A 21,719-nucleotide genomic window follows, 5' to 3' on the forward strand; every position below is an offset into this window, starting at 1 on the left:
AGAGCGGTGTTCAGATATTCTAGTCTTATAACTTCTTGAAGTCAGCCCAATATATGTGAGACCACAGGGGCAGATAAGCCCGTAAATTACCCCTTTTATTTCACAGGTTGTCAAAGTGCTCAAGGAAACAGGGAGACATACAGTTGAGCCTTCCGCCATATTGTCATAAGCAGCACATTTCCCAACCCTAGTAATCAACCATATATCGCTTTTACATAATTTATCTTGAAGGATGCGATTTTTGGAGAATGCCACAGTACACTCAGTATCTTGAAAATATTTCTTCTCTTGGAGCATAGGCTAGATATTTTTAATTTTCCTTCCTAATCTTTGTGCTACAGAAGAAAATTTTAGTATACATGGGAAGGAACCCTCCTGTGTAGGCTTCTCACGATATTCAAGAAATTGTTCTCTGGAGCTATATTTTGCTCTATGATAAGCTTTTTGGATTACATGGTGCGGTTAACCTCACTCCTGATACCGGTTTTTGAGTGCATCTGCTTGATGGTTAAAATTCCCCAAAGAAGAACAAATCCATCTATAATGAAAAAATTGGTGTAGAGAGATTTGACGTCTAAGGTGACTAAAAAAGTTACTTCCTGAATCTGATCAAATGCCTCAAATTCTTGCAAAAATTGAATGGTATCTTGAATATATGAAGGGATTACAGATACTAGCTTTTTTTTACTGTTCTCTCATATTTTCTCTTATTTTTTCTAATTTGTTCTAATTTTCTTTATTTCATTGATGACATCATTCTGGAAGTACCAGTCCTGGAAGTAAATCTGGTCCCTGCTATTTCTGTGGTCTCTTTTTTCTTGTGTTATTGTGCACGTTAGAACTGCGATTTGTCGATTACGGAACTTGAGGGCAAATGAAATGGTTGGGTGAATTTGAAGCTCCTCATATTCAGACAGATATTTGGCTAATTTATCAACTTTGAAGTTTATTTTTCTTCAAAACGCTGGTATACTGTAATAGAAGATGATGGCTTGTACTAAGCAGACTAAATTGGAGGCAGCTTTTACATCTGGTGAAAAGGGAAAGCGTTTGAAACCTGATCCAGTGACTCCCTCTAAGATTCCATTGCCTGCTGCTGATACTGAAACACTGGACTTATTAGAAGAACTAAAGGCAATTAAACTAATTTTAAAAAGTAATGCGGATCAGCTGGCAGCAATAAGAGAAGAAGTTTCCAGCTTATCAAGGCAAATGGAAGTGGCTAACAACAGAATGGAGCAGATAGAAACCAGAGTTGTTAAAATAGAGGAGAATCAGGCACAGTGCAAAAAAAAGCATAAGAGATTGCAAGAAATGGAAAATCAGCTGGAAAATTATGAGAACCGGTCACGTAGAAATAATGTACATGTCCTTGGTCTTCCAGAGGGAATGAAAGGTAAAGATGTTATATCATTTTTACAGGATTTAATTCACAAATTGCTCCCAACCTCTTTTAAAGCCCCTTTTGAGATTGAAAGAGCGCACAGAATTACATTAAAAAGATCTAATAATAATTCTGGACCCAGACCTTTGATTTTCAGTGTGTTAAGGATTCAGCAAGCTTTAGAAATTTTGCGTTTGGCAAAGGAAAATAGAAATCTAAAGTATAAAGAATCAGAACTACAATTTGTGGAACTAGTACCGCTTAAGATGGAAGTTTGATTTTTGAATCACTGATGAAACCATCTGTTTGTTGGTCAAACAAGATATTGTTGGAGGTGATTTCGCTCATCTGCTGATTTGGAAGCCTTTAGCCCTGAACGCTGCTGAAGAGAAAGAAGTCTGCTTGACGCCGGTGGAAGTGGTTTAGTAGCTGCAATTTTTCTGGGTGTGAGTTTTTTGCCAATGACAAGAGCAACGCTGGCTGAAAATCATCAATTATTGCTACGTGGTAAGTTATTCTTTGAGGCTTTTTCTCCATCCATTTTTGAATTTAATGAGGGATCTTAGAGATAGAGCCCACTGCTGGTGAGTGACCTATTTTTGGATTAGTTGTTTTTATGTCACTACGATTTCTTACTTCAGAGATGTTTAAATACCTACATGATGTAAATGCGCATGAGTTGAGTCTCTTTCATTTGAAAGGAAGCTCTGGAATGAGAGGGCATAGGATGAAGTTAAGAGGTGATAGGCTCAGGAGTAATCTAAGGAAATATTTGTTTCAGAAAAGGTGGTAAATGTATGGAAAAGTCTCCCAGAAGAGTTGGTGGAGACGGAAACTGTGTCTAAATTCAAGAAAGCATGGGATAGGCTCGTGGGATCTCTTAGAGTGAGGAAGAGATAATGGTTACTGCAGATGGACAAACTGGATGGGCCATTTGGCCTTTATCTGCCATCATGTTTCTATGAGATAACACCTTTCATCGCTGCTTTAAATATTTCTTTTTGAAATGACTCAGTAGGGTCCCCTTCCAATTCTATATATGTACGGGTAGCTGATAACTGCCTCAAATCGTCTCATTCATAATCACCCTTATCTAACACTACTATGGCTCCTCCTTTATCATCTTTTGTTTTAACTACAGAAGTATCTTGTGCCAAAGCTTGTATTGCTCTTGATTGAATTTTGATTAAACTGTTGAGGTATCTTTAATTGTTCAATCGAATCAACTTTCCTCAACACTATTTTTTCAAATGCTGAAATAATAGTATTAGGAGGGCCCAGGTGATTCCATGTGGATCATGTTAATAACTTAGGCATCTCTGACCCTTCATTCATTGGGGTATCCTGAAAATATAATCTGATGAAAAAAGCTATATAAATGGGCCTTCATCTCAATGGAATCATAGTATATGGTTGGTACAAAGGATAGCCCTAACTCTTAACACAGACATTTGGTCAGCTGTCAGTAGTAGTGAAGTAAATTAAATTTCTTAGTTCTTATTATCGCTTGATCTGTTTCTGAATTCTGGTGACTGGCCTGAGTGGGGAATTCTGGACTGACTTGGTCTCCTTTCAGTCCTGTTGTGATTGTAAAAAAAGGTGCCTAGGAAGAAGAGATGAGAGGTTTAGATTTATCATCCCTTGATGACTCACTGGAGGAGAGGGAGAATCCCACTTGTTTGCCCCTTTTCCTCCAGTTCTTCTCTTTTTTTTGTCCATCCATGCATATAGGAACCCACAAGTGTAAGATCCCTCATCTTGGGATGCACCGGGAGGGGCCTGAGGCCCTAAACCAGTCAGGGCCAACTTAGTCCCCTCCCAGTGGACCATTTTGAAGAGGCAGCCCTATCAGCAGGAGGAAGTGGGGCATCCCTCCTACCAATGTTTCATATAAAGGTATGTGGGGGTGGGGATGTCGGAAAGGGACTGGGTGGGTGTCGGGGGGTGTTTGGGGTGCCTGCATGGCAGGAGGAAGGGAGAAAGGAAATGGGGATCTCCTTACTGGTTCAGCAGATCGCAACAGGAGACTCCCCCTTCAGCTGAGCTGGCAGGACTTCTTGAAACCGTGGTTTTGGGGAGTTCTGCCGGCTCAGCTGATCTGCGATTCCCCTGCCATGATCGGCTGATAGGGCCTGGCGCGATTCTCTTACAGGCGCTGTCATGTGATTGACACACAATCAGCAGCCGCTTTTAAGGCAGCCACCGACGGGGGTAAATTCTTGTCATTCCACCATCCGTTTTAATCTACACTGGGACACTTATTCCATTTCTTTTTTTGAATATACAGATTAGCTTAAAGACTGATAGATATGCTACCTCTGTGTTTGTGAAACCTATGTATCCTATTCATTCTAAGATGGACATTCCTTTTGTTCAGCTTTTATGTTATCATAGACTGTGTTCCTCTGTGAATGATTTTGATTTTAAAGCAGAAGTTCTATTAGTTAACCTCTTACACAAAGTTTCTCTAACGGGGCTGATAAAGAAAGCAGTGAAAAGAGTTTGTTGTAATCATAGGAACATATTATTAACTACTAAGAAACCTATTGAACAGACAGACCTGGTGGCCTTTGTGATGAAATATACAGTTAACACTCCTGAAATGACACGGATTATTAAATAGCACTTGGGCATGTTAGCTGCTCATCCAATATTGACCTTTTTTTTTCTTTCAATAAGAATTTGAATCTGAATAATCTTCTTTGTCCAGCAGAAGTGTGGAGTGATGGAGGGAAGAGGAGGGTGGCTTCTATTGGACATTAAAAATGTGGTCATTGTTCTTGTCCAGTGATGCTTGTGGGTTCTAGTTTTACAGATTTGAAAACCAAGAGGGTTTTTTTTTTTATTTCTACTCTTAATTCATCTTGTAATTCCTGCAATGTGATCTACTTGTTGATCTGCACTTGTGGTCTATTACTACTACTTATCACTTCTATAGTGCTGAAAGGCATATGCAGCGCTGTACATTTGAAATTAGATGCTCCCTGCCCAGAATAGCTTACAATCTAATTTGGACAGGTAGTCATGACATATAGGGTGAGAGAAATTAGGAGTTGAAAGCAGTCTCGAAGAGGTGGGCTTTTAACTTGGACTTGAAGACTGCCAGAGATGGAGGCTGCCATAGGGATTCGGGCAGTTTGTTCCAAATTTGTTTGGTCTATATTAGGTAAGGAAAATTTCTCACCAAAGATTCACCTCACTGAACACCAACATTGTGTGACTGCACGGAAACTGATGGAACCTCTGGTTCAAAATTGTATGCTTAAAGAACATGAATTTTCCTCCTTTCATTGTGTAGTATTAAGAACATAAGAATAGCCTTACTGGGTCAGACCAATGGTCCATCAAGCCCAGTAGCCTGTTCTCACGGTGGCCAATCCAGGTCACTAGTACCTGGCCAAAACCCAAGGTGTAGCAATATTCCATGCTACCAATACAGGACAAATAGTGGCTTCCCCGTGTCTTTCTCAATAACAGACTATGGACTTTTCCTTCAGGAACTTGTTCAAACCTTTCTTAAAACCAGCTACGCTATCCGCTCTTACCACATCCAGAGCATAACTATTCTCTGAGTGAAAAAAAATTTCCTCCTATTGGTTTTAAAAGTATTTCCCTGTAACTTCGAGTGTCCCCTAGTCTTTGTCATTTTTGACGAAGTGAAAAATCGATTCACTTGTACCCACTTAACAACTTATGAGTGCCTGCCGAGGGAATAGTCACCAACACTTGTGACAAAAAGAACAGCGCTGGATTTTTATACTACAGTCTGTGTGGCACCTTTAGATTTGAATCATTGCATTGAATGGAAGGCATTTCTATAGGTGAATGTGATGGATGACATCATCAAGAGGGAACGTGTTTTTAAGGCAACCGGTATCACTTTGAGTTCAGCTGTGAATGAAGAGCCATGTTCTTTCAGTGTTGTATTGAATCCCCTGAAGACGCCACTGGCAAAATGGGGTACTGCTGCCGGAATGAATGTATCAAGATTGTAAGGATTTGAAGTATGGCCCTAGGAGGATGGACCTATGAAGACTTGAAAGTGGCAAATGTTATGCCAATCTTCAAGAAACGTTCGAGGGGAGATCCGGGAAACTACAGACCAGTGAGTCTGACTTCGGTACCGGGAAAGATGGTAGAGGCACTGATAAAGGACCACATCATCGATCACCTTGAAGGACACAAACTAATGAGGACCAGCCAGCACGGATTCAAAGGAAGATCTTGCTTGACGAACTTACTGCACTTCTTTGAGGGAGTAAACAGGCGGATAGATAAGGGCGACTCACCCACTCTTGAAATTGTGATGCTTGTGCTGCGCTCAGCGATGCGACGCGCATATGTTGTGCCCCTGTACAGGTCGTTGGTGAGGCCCCACTTGGAGTATTGTGTTCAGTTTTGGAGATCGTATCTGGCGAAGGACGTAAGAAGACTTGAAGCGGTCTAGAGGAGGGCGACAAAAATGATAGGAGGCTTGCGCCAGAAGACGTATGAGGAGAGACTGGAAGCCCTGAATATGTATACCCTAGATGAAAGGAGGGACAGAGGAGATATGATTCAGACATTCAAATACTTGAAAGATATCAACGTAGAACAAAATCTTTTCCAGAGAAAGGAAAATGGTAAAACTAAAAGACATAATTTGAGGTTGAGGGGTGGTAGATTCAAAGGCAATGTTAGGAAATTCTACTTTACAGAGAGGGTGGGGGATGCCTGGAATGCGCTCCCGAGAGAGGTGGTGGAGAGTAAAACGGTGACTGAGTTCAAAGAAGTGTGGGATGAACACAGAGGATCTAGAATCAGAAAATAATATTAAATATTAAACTAAGGCCAGTACTGGGCAGACTTGCATGGTCTGTGTCTGTATATGGCCGTTTGGTGGAGGATGGGCTGGGGAGGGCTTCAATGGCTGGGAGGGTGTTGATGGGCTGGAGTAGGTTTTAATGGAGATTTCGGCAGTAGGAACCCAAGCACAGTACCGGGTAGAGCTATGGATTCTTGCCCAGAAATAGCTAAGAAGAAAAAAATTAAGAAAAATTTAAATTGAATCAGGTTGGGCAGACTGGATGGACCATTCGGGTCTTTATCTGCCATCATCTACACCTGGAATGCGCTTCCTGAGGATGTGATAGGACAGAGTACGTTAAGGGGATTCAAAGAGGGATTGGACAAGTTCCTGAAGGATACGGGGATTGAGGGATATAGATAGAGGTAGGATCATGAAAGGGTATAGATAGAAGAAAAATGGGGATTAAAGGGTTTTAGACAAAGGATCACTTACAGGTCACGGACCTGATGGGCCGCCGCAGGAGTGGACTGGGCGCGATGGACCCCTGGTCTGACCCGGCAGAGGCAACTTCTTATGTTCTTATACTTGTATTGCACTCAGCTGTGATGATGTGACGCACATATACGTACTCGTATTGCCAAACAATACTTGATCAAGTTAAAATTTTATAAAATGTTTTTGCTCGTCTTGCAAAACACTTGCACACCAAGTTACTTGCAAACCAAGGTTTTACTGTATATGCATATATACATACATTCTGCTTCCATTTAATTTTCCATAATCATAAGAACAGAAGAATAGTCTTACTGGGTCAGACCAATGATCCATCTAGCCCTGTAGCCTGTCTTCACGGTGGCCAATCCAGATCACTAGCACCTGGCAAAAACCCAAAGAGTAGCAACATTCCATGCTACCGATCCAGGGCAAGCAGTGGCTTCTCCCATGTCTGTCTCGATAACAGACTATGGACTTTTCTTCCAGGAACTTTCCAAACCTTTCTTAAAACCAGCTACGCTATCCACTCTTATCACAACCTCTGGCAACTCCAGAGATTAACTATTCTCTGTGTAAAAAAATATTTCCTCCTATTGGTTTTAAAAGTATTTCCCTGTAACTTCAAGTGTCCCCTAGTCTTTGTAATTTTTGATGGAGTAAAAATCGATTCACTTCTACCCATTCTACACCACTCAGGATTCTGTATACTTCAATCATTCTCCCCTCAGCTGTCTCTTTTCCAAACTGAAGAGCCCTAATCTTTTTAGCCTTTCCTCATACGAGAGTAGTTCCATCTCCTTTAACATCTTGGTCGTGCTTTGAACCTTTTCTAGTTCCATTATATCTTTCTTGAGATAAAGACCAAAACTGAACTCAATACTTCAGGTGAGGTTGCACCATGGAGCAATACAGAAGCATTATAACACTCTTAGTCTTGTTAACCATCCCTTTTTTTAACAATTCCTAGCATCTTGTTTGCTTTTTTGGCCGCCACTGCACATTGGACATAAGGTTTCATCGTATTGTCTACAATTACACCCAGATCTTTTTCTTGGGCACTAATCCCCAAGGTGGACCCTAGCCATCCAGTAATTGTGATTCGGGTCATTTTTCCCAATGTGCATCACTTTGCATTTGTCTACATTAAATTTCATCTACATTTCGATGTCCAGTCTTCCATTTTCCTAAGTTGTGCCTGCAATTTTTCATAATTTGCATGCATTTTAACAGCTTTGAATAGTCTAGTGTCATCTGCAAATTTAATCACCTCACTCGTTCCAATTTCAAGATCATTTATAAATAAGTTAAATAGCACCAGTCCCAGTACAGATCCCTCTGGCACGCCACTATTTTCTCTCCTCCACTGAAAAAAATGTCCATTTAACCCTACCTGTGTTTTCTATCCGATAACCAATTCCTAATCCACATCTGAACTTTTCCACCTATTCTATGACTCTTTAGTTTTCTCAGGAGCCTCTCATAAGGAACTTTGTCAAAAGCTTTTTGAAAAGCTAGATACACTACATCAATGGACTCAACTTTATCCACATGTTTATTCACACCTTCAAAGAAGTCAAGCAAATTGGTGAAGCAAGATCATCCGCAAAAGGAGGGCAGAGTGTGAGCATTGTAGAAACTAAATCATAGGTAATAATGAAAACCCAGTTTAGGTTAAAAAAAATCGGTCTTTTCTTGTGCCTAGAATTTCTTTTCGTCTCTGAAGGAGGTCTGTCTTAGTCTTTGTGGTTATATGCTCTCTTTTCTTAAACAGTACAGCACATAGAGAAGAAGAATATTCCTCTTCATTCTGTGTTTGTCTTGAAACCTGGATTTTTCCCAAGATGAAGAGGGTAAGCTCTGGAAATTGTTAAACTGTGGGATTTGTTCATGGTGTATAAAAATTTCAGAAAGTATTTACTTTGTAAATATGATTCACCTGATTAACTCTGGCAGAAATAAATCTGGGGAAGACAGCTCTGTTGAAGTAGCCAAGATCCCCTTGCAAGCTGTTGGACAAGAGAGAGGAGGCAGAAATAAAAGATTTGCAGATCTGAGAAAGAAATAAATGAAAATAGTACTGAATAAAGGTGTATATTAAAGGTCGACTCTGCAGCTCTAGCATGGGAAAACACAGTTCACATTCTCCAACTTTCAGTGATGAACTGAGGATTGATGAATGGGGAGAAACAACTGCCTCTAGTGTAACAGCCCTTGCTTGCCAACATGCAGTATGGAGAGTACACTTCAGAAGAGGAATGCCTCCAACCCTAAGGTCTGCATGGGTTTTCAGAGCCACCTGACCATTCTAGAGAAAAGGGGATGGGATTTGATAAAACTTGTATTTGGAAGATGAACAGTGTATTTTGTATAGTTTATAAGGGTATAAAGGAGCCTATCGTTAGAGAAGGATCTAAAGCTAGGTTGAGAAAATTCTTTCATTCTTGAATCTGTTTTCGATGGAAGGGGACCCCGGTCTCCATCCCAGAGAAGAACAAAGAACTTTGTAGGGTTGCTGTGTGTTAGAAGAGAGGGAAAGGAGGTTAGCTAAACCAACTCAAAAACATAGGATTCCACCTAAATATTAATTTGTTTTTAGCATTTATGTACCACTTATAACTTAAGTGGTGTACATTCACGTACTCAAGCATTTTTCCCTATCTGTCCTGGCATGCTCACACTCTGTCTAATGCAATGGGGGATTAAGAGACTTGCTCAGGGACACAAGGAGCAGTGTGGGATTTGAACCCACAACCTCTGGGTGTTGAGGATGTGACTCTAACCACTGCACCACACAAAACTGTTGGAGAAAAAAAGAGAGCTATCAACTATTCCTTTGTTCAGGGATTCATTTTTACACTAGAAGGTAGGGGTGGCGTATGTATGTAGGACAATTGTAGAGGCCACCCCCAGCAAAAGACAAGATATGATGGTAGTAAAGATTGCTACATAAACAATATTAGCAGCTCATTTCAGAGCATTGCAACAGGAAGCAAAACAAAAAAAAAAAACTATTCAAAAAAGGAAATTACCTCTGAAAAATAGCTGGAAAGCAATTACCACAAATGATCGCAATCTAAGCATGATATGCAAGCCCTGATGTTAGAAGCAGACTTGGATATTGTTGGTTAAAAAGGTGGAGGAGTAGCTCTCTATGTAAAGATCAATATTCAAGCGACGGAAATACAAGCGACCTGCGGAGATGAAGAAGCGATATGGATTGCTCTGAAAGAGAAAATGGAACGTCTATCTACATGGGTGTAGTCTACAGACCTCCAACTCAATCGCAGCAAATTGATAGAGATCTGATTGCAGATATCCAAAAGTTTGGAAAGAAAGAGGAGGTGCTGCTATTGGGAGATTTCAACCTGCCGGATGCGGACTGGAAAGTTCTGTCTGCAGATTCAGAAAGTAGTAGGGAGATTGTTGATGCCTTTCAAGAGGCTCTGATGGAACCCATGAGAGAAAAAGTGATATTGGATCTGTTCCTCACAAAAGGGGAGAGTATCTCTAATGTTCGAATGGGTGATCACCTAGGAAGTAGCAATCATCAAATAGTTTGGTTTGATATAACAGCTAAAGTGGAGAGCAGCCACACAAAGCTCAAGGTCCTAGATTTCAAACAAAAGGACTTTAGTAAAAATGGGAGAGAACCTGAAGAAAGAGCTGTTAATATGGGAGGACATAAGAGAAGTAGAAAAACAGTGGTCTAAGCTGAAAGGCACAATAAAAATGGCTACCGACCTTTATGTGAAGAAAATAAATAAAAACAAGTGAAAAAGGAAACCGATATGGTTCTCCAAACTAGTGGCAGAGAAAATAAAGGTAAAAGAGTTGGCGTTCCTGAAATATAAAAAAAAACCAAGAAGAGGAGTACAGAAAGGACTACCGGGTGAAACTGAAAGAAGCCAAAAGAGAATTTAGCATTCTTTGCTATTGCGCCAGCCTTATAGAACTCATTGCCGACTAGTTTACGCTTCGAATCTTCATATACTCAGTTTCATGTACTTTTAAAGACTTATCTATTTGATTGCGCTTTTTCTTAACTTTGTAAATTTAGTAGTGAATGCACTTTTGCAGTGATGGACAATGAATGGTTTTATGTTTTCTTTATAAAAGTAGTGTACTATCCTATTTTTAATAGCGTTCTTTTTTTATTTTATTGATGTATTTTATGGTAAACCGCCTTGAATTGTGCTGCAACTAAGGCGTTATATCAGGTTCGATAAACGATAACATCTGGCGAAAGCGCAAGCGGAAGAACAAATGGTTAAAAACGTAAAAAAGGGAGCCAAAATTTTTTTTCAGATATATTAGTGATAGGAGGAAGCTAAAAAAATGGAATTGCGAAACTAAAAGATGCTATGAACCGATATGTGGAGAGTGATGAGGAAAAAGCAAACCTACTAAATAAATACTTCTGTGTTCATGGAAGAAAATCCTAGCGAAGGACCAAGATTGTCTGGCAAAGTTACACACAAAAATGGAGTAGATTCTGCGCCGTTCACGGAGGAAAGTGTTAAGAACAACTTGAAAAATTGAAGGTGGACAAAGCAATGGGGCCGGACGGGATCCATCCCAGGATACTGAGGGAGCTAAGAGAGGTTCTGGCAGGTCCTATTAAAGACATATTCAACAAATCTCTGGAGACGAGAGTGGTTCTTGGGAATTGAGAACAGCAGATGTGGTCCCTATTCACAAAATTGATCACAGAGATGAAGCGGGAAACTACAGGCCGATAAACCTCACTTCGGTTGTTGGAAAAATAATGGAAGTGTTGCTGAAAAAAAGATAGTGAAATTCCTAGAATCTAATGGATTACAGGATCCGAGGCAACATGGTTTTACTAAAGGTGACAGAGTTCAGAGTTCAAAAAAGTATGGAATGAACACAGGGGATCTCGAATTAGAAAATAATGGTATATTTTATTTTATTATTTATATACCACTTACATCCTAAGTGGTTTTACATTCAGGTACTTTATCATATTTCCCTGTCTGTCCTGGTGGGCTCAAACTCAATCTAGTGTACCTGGGACAATGAGGGGATTAAGTGACTTGCCCAGGGTCGCAAGGAGCAGCGAGGGATTTGAACCCAGAGCCTCAGGGTCCTGAGGCTACAGCTCTAACCCCTGCGCCAGTAATGGACAGACTTGCACGGTCTTTGTCTGTATATGGCCATTTGGTTGAGGATGGGCTGGGGAGGGCTTTTATGGCTGAGATGGTTTTGATGGGCTGGAGTGAGCTTTGACGGAGACTTCACTAGGATGGAACCTAAGCATAGTACCGGGCAGAGCTTTGGGTTCTGGCCCTGAAATAGCTAAGAAAAAGAAAAATTTAAATTAAATCAGTAATTTTACGAAAGGGTAAGGTTGGGTAAACTGGACGGATCATTCAGGTCTTTATCTGCCGTCATTTACTATGTTACTTTATTTTTTCAAACCATTATAACAGTATTCTTGAGCATCTTAATAAACAATGTTTAATTCACCATAGAGTTCTTTCCAAACAAACTCAACCAACTGGTCCGCCTCCCTCTCTATTTCCTGTACCCCATTAGCCATATAATAAGAGTAAATATATCCAATCAGTGCACATGCATTTGTCTCAGTAGTACCCTTGATTAAGACCATTTTCTAAAAGAGCCCTAAACTTTTTCAAATTTCTTACTTCTACCTTTATACAACTCAATTACTCAATGTAATTTTTGGTAGAATGGAGTTGGAAGTGGTCAAATTTTTTCAGATAAAGATTAGTCTCACCATGGTGTTTTGGATGATACTTACTCCCTCTTCTATTAAACTGCGCTAGCAGCTTTTAGCGCAGAGAGCTGCACTGCTCCCGACGCTCATAGGAACTCTATGAGCGTCGGGAGCAGCGCAGCTCCCTGCGCTAGAAACTGCTAGCGCAGTTTAATAGAAGAGGCCCTTAGTTTCTGGAAATGCCTGCATTGTCCTGCTAGGTATGAAATTTTGCAGTAATCCAGTAGGCTTAACACAAATGATTGAACTAGTACTTGTAAAGGTGATAATTCAAGGAATTTTCTTATTGATCTTAAATTTTCAAAATATGCTGAAGCCTTTGCATACAACTTGGTACACTTGAGTTGTCTATCAAGGTGAACTCCCAGGATTCTAATCAAAGGGGTGATGGGAAAGACATTTCTTCTCAGAGTTAAGATGTTAAAGGTGTCATTGGTGGAGGTGGCTAGAAAGAATTTGTTTTTTTCAGTGTTTAGTTTTAATTTGAAGTATGACATCTACCTGGATAAAACTAAGAGGGAGGACAATAGTAATATTGTCAGCATAGCTATAGTGGGTAATATTTAAGCTTTTTAGATGAGCTCCCAAGGAAAGGGAAAGGTAGTCATTGAAGAGAAGTAGGTGCTAGAGGGGAGCCTTGAGAAACACCATATTTGCTGGTCCATTTGTTGGATAAGACTGTACTTGGTAGCTGCAACATTATAGGAAGCCTTGGAACCATCAGAGGACATTTCCCGATAATCTGAAGGAATCTAAGCAAAGCAGCAGTAAATTGTGGTCCACTAGGTCAAATGCACTGCTGATGTCCAGTTGTATCACTAGTGTGTTTGGATCTTTACTCAGTAAGTCATACATGTCATTCAGGAGGGAGGCAATTACAGTTTCTATGCTGAATGATGGTCTGAAGCCTGATAGCTGAAACTGCTCTAGATGGTTCATTAGTTGGGACTAAACTAGTCCTTCCATTAGTTTTATAAAGAAGGGAGTGAGGGCAATGGGTCTGTAGTTATCAGTCAGTCGTTGGTTTTTTTGTCTTTCAGGATAGGTCTAATGATGATGTAGCTTCTTTGAGAAACTCCACTTTAGCAAGTCTACCAGCCATGAGATCAGTTAGAAATTTAGATGAGGCCATAGGCAGTACTGGAGGGCAGGTGTCAATGGGAGAATAGGCATTGTTAGTTTTTACTATGTTATTTCAATTTGATTGATTGATTGTATTTTATCTTGTTGTGAACCGCTTTGAACCTGTTCTGGTATAGCGGTATATAAAAATAATAATTATTATTATTTTTCAATAGTTTGTGAAACTGTGTCCAATTTGTTTCTTTAAATGAGCTCGAAGACATGTTGGCGTAGAATGTTTTCCATCATATTTACTGAATTGATGTATCTGGTGGGTTTTGTGTTTGTCTCTTAAGACTTGTAATTTTGAGTGAAAGTAATGGGCATGAGCATCTGAGGAGGGAGTGGAGTCATGGATAGAGCACATAAGAGAAGCAATATCTGTCAGGTTGGCGACTAGTCTAAATTAGAGAATGACACGGTGACAAAATTCATCACTGTTCCCGTCCCCGTGGATAACCGCGGGAAACCATCTTCATGTCATTCTTTAAGGAGAGAGGGAAGAATCAAAAGTATGAATGGCCACAACCACTGACCCGCAAGCTTTGCGTTGAAGAATGCTGGTGTAGAAGGACTGAGGTTGAAATAGACACTAGAAAATGACATGGGATTATTTCCTGCGGTTATCGACGGGGACGGTGATGAATTTTGTCACCGTGTCATTCTCTAGTCTAAATAGCTCTTTGGTGTCAAGTCCATTCTGGCTTATCAGGTTAGAATAGTAGTCTTTACATTTCTCTTTCAATTTGAGTTTATATTCACCTGTTTTGTCTCACCATCTCTGTCTGGTTTTCTCTCCTTTATTCTTGTTCCAGGCATGCTTGAAGCGTCTTACTTGTATCACTTCAGTATTTGAAATTCCATATTGAACCGTTTGTCTGATTTTTCTCTGACGTTTGACTTTTAATCATTTTGGTGTGAGACAATTTAGTGTTTTGAATGAAAGATTCCCAAGAGGAGTACTATATAAGTACATTTGACCTGGACTCTAAAACGAAACGGAAGCCAATGTAGGATCTTTAGCAAAGGTGTCACATGATTGAAGTTTGATTTCCCAAAAATCATCCTTGCAACTGTATTTTAAATTAACTGCAACCTTTTTTCATTTCCTTTACTTAAACCAACATAGATGGAATTGCAATAGTCTAGTTGGAATAAAATGATTGATTGGACCAGAACTACAAAGTGGTGTTGGTAAAATAGAGGATGGATGTTTTTCATTTCAATTTACGTAAACTCATAAAAGCATTTCTTAATAAGATGATTTACTTGGTGATTGAACGAAAGAGAGTTTTTTTTGTCTCTGATCGCTTTCTTAACCTCTACAGCAGGGGTGTCCAACCTGCGGCCCCGTGAAGTATTTTGTGCGGTCCCGGTCTAGGGCGATGCAGTGTTTTCCTCTGCTGCCCCCAGGTGTTTACCGTCTTGCCGGCTCCCCCCTCTGTCTTGCTGCAGTATTTGTGCGTTTCTGTGGCCCCAAAAACATTTTTTTTTACCAATGTGGCCCAGGGAAGCCAAAAGGGTGGACACCCCTGCTCTACAGTGAGCCTTGTCGGTTCTTTATTCTTTTTCCTCTTTGATCCCTTGTTGATACGCGGTATATATAATTGTAGTTTGGAATGGGTCTAAATCTGATCCTTTCAGGATGGGAGTGAGTAATATTTCACAAATGCTTCTGAAAACCATCCTTGTGCCAGTTTAGAGTTTATTATCTTAGTCAACCATATGAGTACATCTTTTGGCATGTCATAGTATAGATGTGGTGGGCAAAGATCTAGTTTGTAGCCCGTTCTAGATAGTCTGAACTCTGAGGACTTTCTTAGGGATCAGACTCCACAGGAGACACTTGAGGTTAATTTCCTCCCACCCACTCCAAGGCAGAGCTTTTTTGGCTCTTCAACCAACCAGGAACAGGGCATTGATTTGATAGAATTTTTATGCTCTTTCATTTTTCTTCCAGGTGCAAGTACTTCTGCAACCACAGTATGTCTGGGAAACATCAAATCACCAAAGCTGCTGCTCACGTTACAGCTTCTGTCTCTGTGCAGACAGAAAATGTTACCCAGACAGAGGAAATGGTTCCATGTGCAAGCTGTCTTCAGCTTGAATTCCTCATGAAGGAAGTAAAGGAACTGAGAGAGGAGTAGCAAGACTGAGAAGCATCCATGAGAATGAAAGGTACATTGATGAAATGGTTCATGAGGCATCAGTGATTTCCAGTAGTGGGGAAAAAGAGGCTGTGCTGAGGGAAGACAGCAGGACTCAGATTACAGAACCCTGCAAGATTGGTACTGTGACTCCACCCACCCTTGAACTGAAGAATTGGTATTCTGCCCTGGATGTGGAGGAGATGAGAGCATCCCAGGGAGATGAAGGACCAAAGTTTGAAAACCCCAAAATTGCTGGATCCATGACCACTAGGAGGTGTAAGGTAGTGGTGATTGACGATTCCCTTCTGAGGGGTACAGAAACATCCATATGCAGACCAGACATGATGTCCCAGGAGGTATGCTGTCTGCCTGGTGCCAAAATCCAAGATGTTACGGAGAGATTGTCAAGACTCATCAAGCCTGATGACTATTATTCGATGATGCTCATCCATGTTAACACTAATGATACTGGCAGGTACCCCTGTGAACATATCAAAAGTGACTTAATGGCTCTGGGAGAGAAGGTGAAGCAGTCAGGTGCGCAGGTGGTGTTCTCATCCAACCTCCCTTTTGAGGGTAAGAGCCAGGTCAGAGAAGCTCGCATCCTGGAGATGAATGTATGGCTATGTGGATGGTGTCATTGAGAGCGTTTTGGCTTCTTGGTATCCATTTATCAAAGAAGGGAAGAAGTGTCTTCGGCAGCAGGCTGGCTAATCTACCGAAGAGGGTTTTAACTAGAAGTGATGGGGCGGGGTGATCAAACCCCATGGGTGAGTATAAGCCCTCAGGTAAGTAAATCACTGAATACCTCTACACAAATGGTAAAAGTGGGTAATGTCTAGAAAGCAATATATATTAATGCTCGAAGTATGGAAAACAAGTTTCTGGATCTAGAAGCTGTGATGGAAGAAGATGGGTTGGATATAGTGGCGATCACAGAGACATGGTTCATGGAGAATCTTGACTGGGATGTAGTTATACCGGGCTATAAGAACAGGATAGCAAGAACAGAATAGGAAGAAAAGGAGGAGGAGTAGTGTTATATGTTAAAGATCATCTTAAAGTTATTTTGTAGGTGGTAGGGACTAATGTAAGAAACCCGCACTAATTGTTTAGCGCAGATTTAGTATGTAAGTCATAAAAAAACAAAAAGAATTGACCCCCAAGATATCCACAGAGAAGAAAATCCAGAGAAAATCAAAAAAACTCTGTGGAGTGACGATGTTCCTAAATGGACTTTATTTGAAAGAGTCAAAGTTCCAAAGGTATGTATGTTAGTCGTTACCAACTACCAGAATAGGTGGCAGTAGGGATTCATGAGCTGATGGCGATAGGTTAATTGGAAATTTTTATTTTTTAGTGTATGAATATCGTGCATACATCCCCAAATTATCATGGGATGCTTCAGCCCACTCTGCAGTAAGCCATTCTTTGCTGCAGCAAGCATGTGTTAGTACTTTCTGCAGCTTTGTAAAAGGCCCCTTAGTGTTGTCCTTTTCCTGGATCCTAGAATGTGGAGATAGATAGGTACTCTTCAACTCCTCTGTCTTCTGGTTGCTTCATTCAGTCTCTTGGCCTGCCCTACATGTCTCTCATCTCCTTTTGTTGTATACTTGTCCTTCACTAGTATCTCACCTCAGTCTAAAATAGCTCTTTTTTGATCTCTTTCTGTTGGTATTCCTGAGCACGTCTTCCACTGTCCCTTTTTCTTTTTGTCCTCCTCTACTTTTTCCACATATTTTAAAGTATCATCAGTCTACTTTATTTTAATTTTTTTGTATTAGCGTTCTTAAATTTCTATTAGAGGAGCAAGAAATTATGTTCAAGCAAACAACACAAGGCTTTGGAGAGTGGAGATATGCAGAGAGAACTGTATTTCCTTAAGTGGGGTGCATTATTTGTAAGAGCTTCCTCTTTTTACTGTTTCAATGTACATAGCTTCCCATTTCTCACATACCTTTGTCCAAAATCTTACTCTTCGCCTTCCCCTTCTTCCATGGCAAGACACTTTCCCTCTCTCTTCCCTTTTCCCGTGACCAATAGCTTCCTCTTTTCCTTTTCTGTCCAAGCTTTTCCCTCATCACCCCTTTCACCTCCCTATATTTACCACTGCCTTCAAGCCTGAGGCAGAAATTCAGAATAATAATGTAGGACTTTTCAGTCCAAGCCCATGCTCTTTGTCTTTTAGTTCCATTTCCACCAATATAATGTCTTATGTTGGAGGAGGTGTGACCAGTAATAGTAAGTACATATCACTGCTATTTTCTTTCTTACCATTCTGTCTTCCTCTATCAACTGTCAATTTAAACAGAGGCAGTGGCCCCTGTTAGAGAGCACCTCCCCCACTCCTCAATACACACACACTTTTGGCCTAGCTTGCTCAATGGTAGCTCTGCTCTGGCTATAAGAAGGAGCCATTGCCTCATATGATATTTGCTATTTTATTCTTCATTCTTTTCTGAATAATTCTTAACATTCTGTTTGCTTTTTTGACTAAACTAAACTAAACCTTAAGTTTGTATACCGCATCATCTCCTTAAAGATAGAGCTCGACACGGTTTACAGGTAATTCAATAAATGAGGAAAGGACATAATAAGAAATTAGAGGTTATGAAGAGGATAGCTAGCTTTACATTTTGGACTACTAAAGTCCACTATGGCATTTGTGCCAAAGATTTCAATGTATTGTCCACAATGAGTTTAGAGTCCTTTTTCTTGACTGGTATATTCTAATATGAAGCCTCGCATTATGCATATATAGTTGGGGCTGTTACAGCTGCAGCCTATTAGTGGGAACTGTCAGAATGCTTTTGCTTTGAATATAGGACATTGAACAGCCATCATCTCCCTTCTCTCAGGTTGACATGCTAGAATTTTCAGTCCATGGCGTTTGTATTTTTTTTTTTTTATTTAGTGGATATATTGTAGAAGTGGGAAGCTATTGAAGGTCTTTCTTCAACTGAAAGCAAGTGAAAATACTAATTTATATTGGGACTAATTTTCAAAGGACTTAGACACAGAAAGTACCATAGGCAAAGATCTATTGAGAAAAAATGATGTGTGTCTCTTTGATAGCGGTTATCAGAAATATTAATATCAACTTTGACAACTGTTTAGTCTTTATGCTCTAGTCTCCGTTACACCAAAATATGTTGCAGGAAATTATCCAGTGTTGCTGAAGCCTGTAGGGGGTACTGCTAAAAGAAAGCAGGTGAAATATAGGATTCAGCTTCTTCTGGAGATGAAATATTTACATTTTCCAATGTTATCCATCTATTTTTGTGCTGTTGAAAATTTAATTCTGGTGGAAGGGTTTAGAGCTTTGATGTATTCTTTTTGTTTCTCTAAATCATTAATTGTATTTAGCATGTTTCTTTGAAATGGGGATCCTTGGGGGTTCCTTAAATCTTTCAATTTGTTTAACATAAGTGATGTGTTTCTCTTACTGCTCCTGTTTTTCCTTCAGATAATCCAGCCCATTTTAGACCTCGACCAGAATCGCAGTAAATTGAAATTATACATTGGACATCTGACTGCTTTGTGTCAGGACAGAGACCCCCAAATTCTGCATGGACTCATCCCACCAGCCTCCTATAACCTTGATGATGACAGGGCAGCTTGGGAAGAAGAGCTGCAGAAGATGACCCAGACTCAGGTCAGATTTCAGCTATTGATCCTCTTAGCTAAAGGATATACCAGCTACCATAGGCCTAGATTCACTAAGCTTACTGATCGTGTCCCGACCAGTTTGCGACCACTTTGCAACCCTGACCCAATTCACTAACCTTCCTCCTGATCTGATCTGCACATGCAAATGAGGGCAAATAGCATGTAAAATAGGAAGGCAGCGATTTACTAAAGAGAAGAAGGAACAGCGACTGGGCTGGCCGATCATAAAAGAAGCAATTGCTGAGGACCAGTCGCTCACGTCCTTGCCAACTGTCATGCTCTCTGTCACCATGAAATCCCAGCCCTGCAGCCCTGAAATAAAATATCTCCCTTGTGCAAAACATGCCCTGCTCTCTGCCGCCCTGCACTATGGTGTGTTCTGTTCCAGCCTGGCCACTTTCCCTGCTCAATGTGTCTTTTTTTTATTCATTTTTTTTCCATGGCAGAGATATTTTGCGTGTGTTACATGCGCAAAATATCTGCCCCATAACAAAAAAAATGAATAAAAGGCAGGGACAGACCTGTAAAAAAAAAGCGCCACCCCCCCCACCCGCAACCCACTTCCTACTGCCACCCGACGCTCCCTAAACCGCGCCGCTGAAAAATATGGCAGGAGGGATGCCTACTCCTTCCTGCCATCAGGTCCCTCCTGCCTCCTCCCCCCTTGTTGAACACCCACGCGGTGCACACTTAAACATATGGCAGGAGGGATGCCCACTCTCTCCTGCCACCTGACGTGGATGACGCCCCCTCTCCTCCCTTTCCTTTAAAAGTTGGGAATATGAGGGGTGCTCAGACCCTCTTGCTCTTCCGGATTCTGGCAATGCAGTGCGGCCTTAGGCCCTATCCCGGTGCATCATGTGATGCATGGGGAGGGACCTAAGGCCATGATTGGCTCAGGCACCTTGGGCTCCTCCTCCCAAGGGAGAAGTATGAGGCCTCTGAGATAATCAGGGCCTTAGGCCCCTCCCCATGCATCACATGATGCACTGGGGCGAGGGCCTAAGGCCCCATTGCATCGCTGGAATCCGGAGTAGCAGGAGGGACTGAGCACCCCTCCTGCTCCCAACTTTTAAAGATAAGGGAGGGGAAGGGGCGTCAGCAGGGTCTAGTGGCAGGAGGGAGTGGGCATCCCTCCTGCCATTTGTTTGTTGGGGGGGGGGGAGGAAGGAGTGGACATTGATGGCAGGAGGGAGTGGGCATCCCTCCTGCCATATGTTTAAGCCCGCACCGCGCAGGTGTTCAGCGGGGCGGGGGGCCATTACCGCGAGGGGGCCGATAGGAGGGACCAGGCATCCCTTCTGCCATATTTTTCAGTGATGCAGTTTAGGAGCATCCCTCCTGCCATAAGTTGCAGGCGGTTGACAGGAGCCCTGACAGCAGTGACAGGAGGCTGCTTCTCCTGTCACTATTGTCAGGGCTCTCCCCGACTCAATCGCTCACTGAGCAATTGAGTCGGGGAGTTTGCATGTAAATAATTTGATGCAAACAAGATAGTTTTAAAATCAACCAGGAATCGGCAATCGCTATCTTTTAGTGAATCTGGGCCATAGTGCAATTTAAATAAAGGCATATCAGTGGCTCAGATAGCAAGTGCTTTACCCTGATATGCTGTTTTGTGGAAAGTCACCACTTCAGTATCTGAGTAGGGTTTCTGGTTCCCAAGGTTGGCCATGGCTTGAAATGTTGCATTCATAACCCCTGCATTTGAAGGGGGTGGATGAAGTTGTAATCACTGGTTAAAGGTGGTTTTTGATAGCTCAACTCAGGGCTCAAGGTAGCACGGTTCTGGGCCAGAGGAGACTATAAGCAGACTAATATGCAGAATACAAAGTTTTAATAAACTTGGAAATTTAGACTATGAAAAATAGTGACTTTAAAAATTTTTATTTTTTTTTTTCAAATTATCTTTATTAACAACTGCAAAGGAACATACAACCAGGAGCAGAATAATCATAAAACAGAGCCGTGCCTTTTTCTTGAATCCAAGTTCAAGGCAAATTAAAATCAGTATGTAAGTTATTTCCTTGCCCTAGTGAGCTTACAATCTAAGTTGTACTGGAGGTAATGGAGAATGATGTGACTTACTCAAGGTCACAAGGAACAGTGGGAGAAACAGGATTTTAACCCTGGCTCTCAGCCTGTTGCTGTAACCACTAGGGCTACTCCCTTGTTCTGATAGAGCTAAAAGTACAAAGGAGCAGGTAGAAACTGATAAATAAGAAATAAAGCTGTGTATTGTGCAGTACTTACGCAGGCAGCGAAACTAGACCCCTCCATCTCTAACTTGCTGACAGCAACATGCGACTTCAAATCATTTCGAAAAGAAATCAAAACCCTGCTATTCAAAAA

General features: G+C 41.1%; 1 protein-coding gene across 8 annotated transcripts in view; it reads left to right on the forward strand.

The window, feature by feature from the left end:
• ERC1 (ELKS/RAB6-interacting/CAST family member 1) overlaps positions 1 to 21,719 on the forward strand; it is a 509,833-nt gene that overhangs the window by 457,197 nt on the left and 30,917 nt on the right. For all 8 annotated transcript variants that reach the window (XM_033952310.1, XM_033952317.1, XM_033952311.1 and 5 more), the window contains one exon: positions 19,165 to 19,353. In XM_033952310.1, the coding sequence (XP_033808201.1) occupies positions 19,165 to 19,353 (189 nt within the window). The remainder of the gene's footprint in view (positions 1 to 19,164; positions 19,354 to 21,719) is intronic.

Source organism: Geotrypetes seraphini, chromosome 7, assembly GCF_902459505.1.
Source record: "Geotrypetes seraphini chromosome 7, aGeoSer1.1, whole genome shotgun sequence".
Lineage (NCBI taxonomy): Eukaryota > Metazoa > Chordata > Amphibia > Gymnophiona > Dermophiidae > Geotrypetes > Geotrypetes seraphini.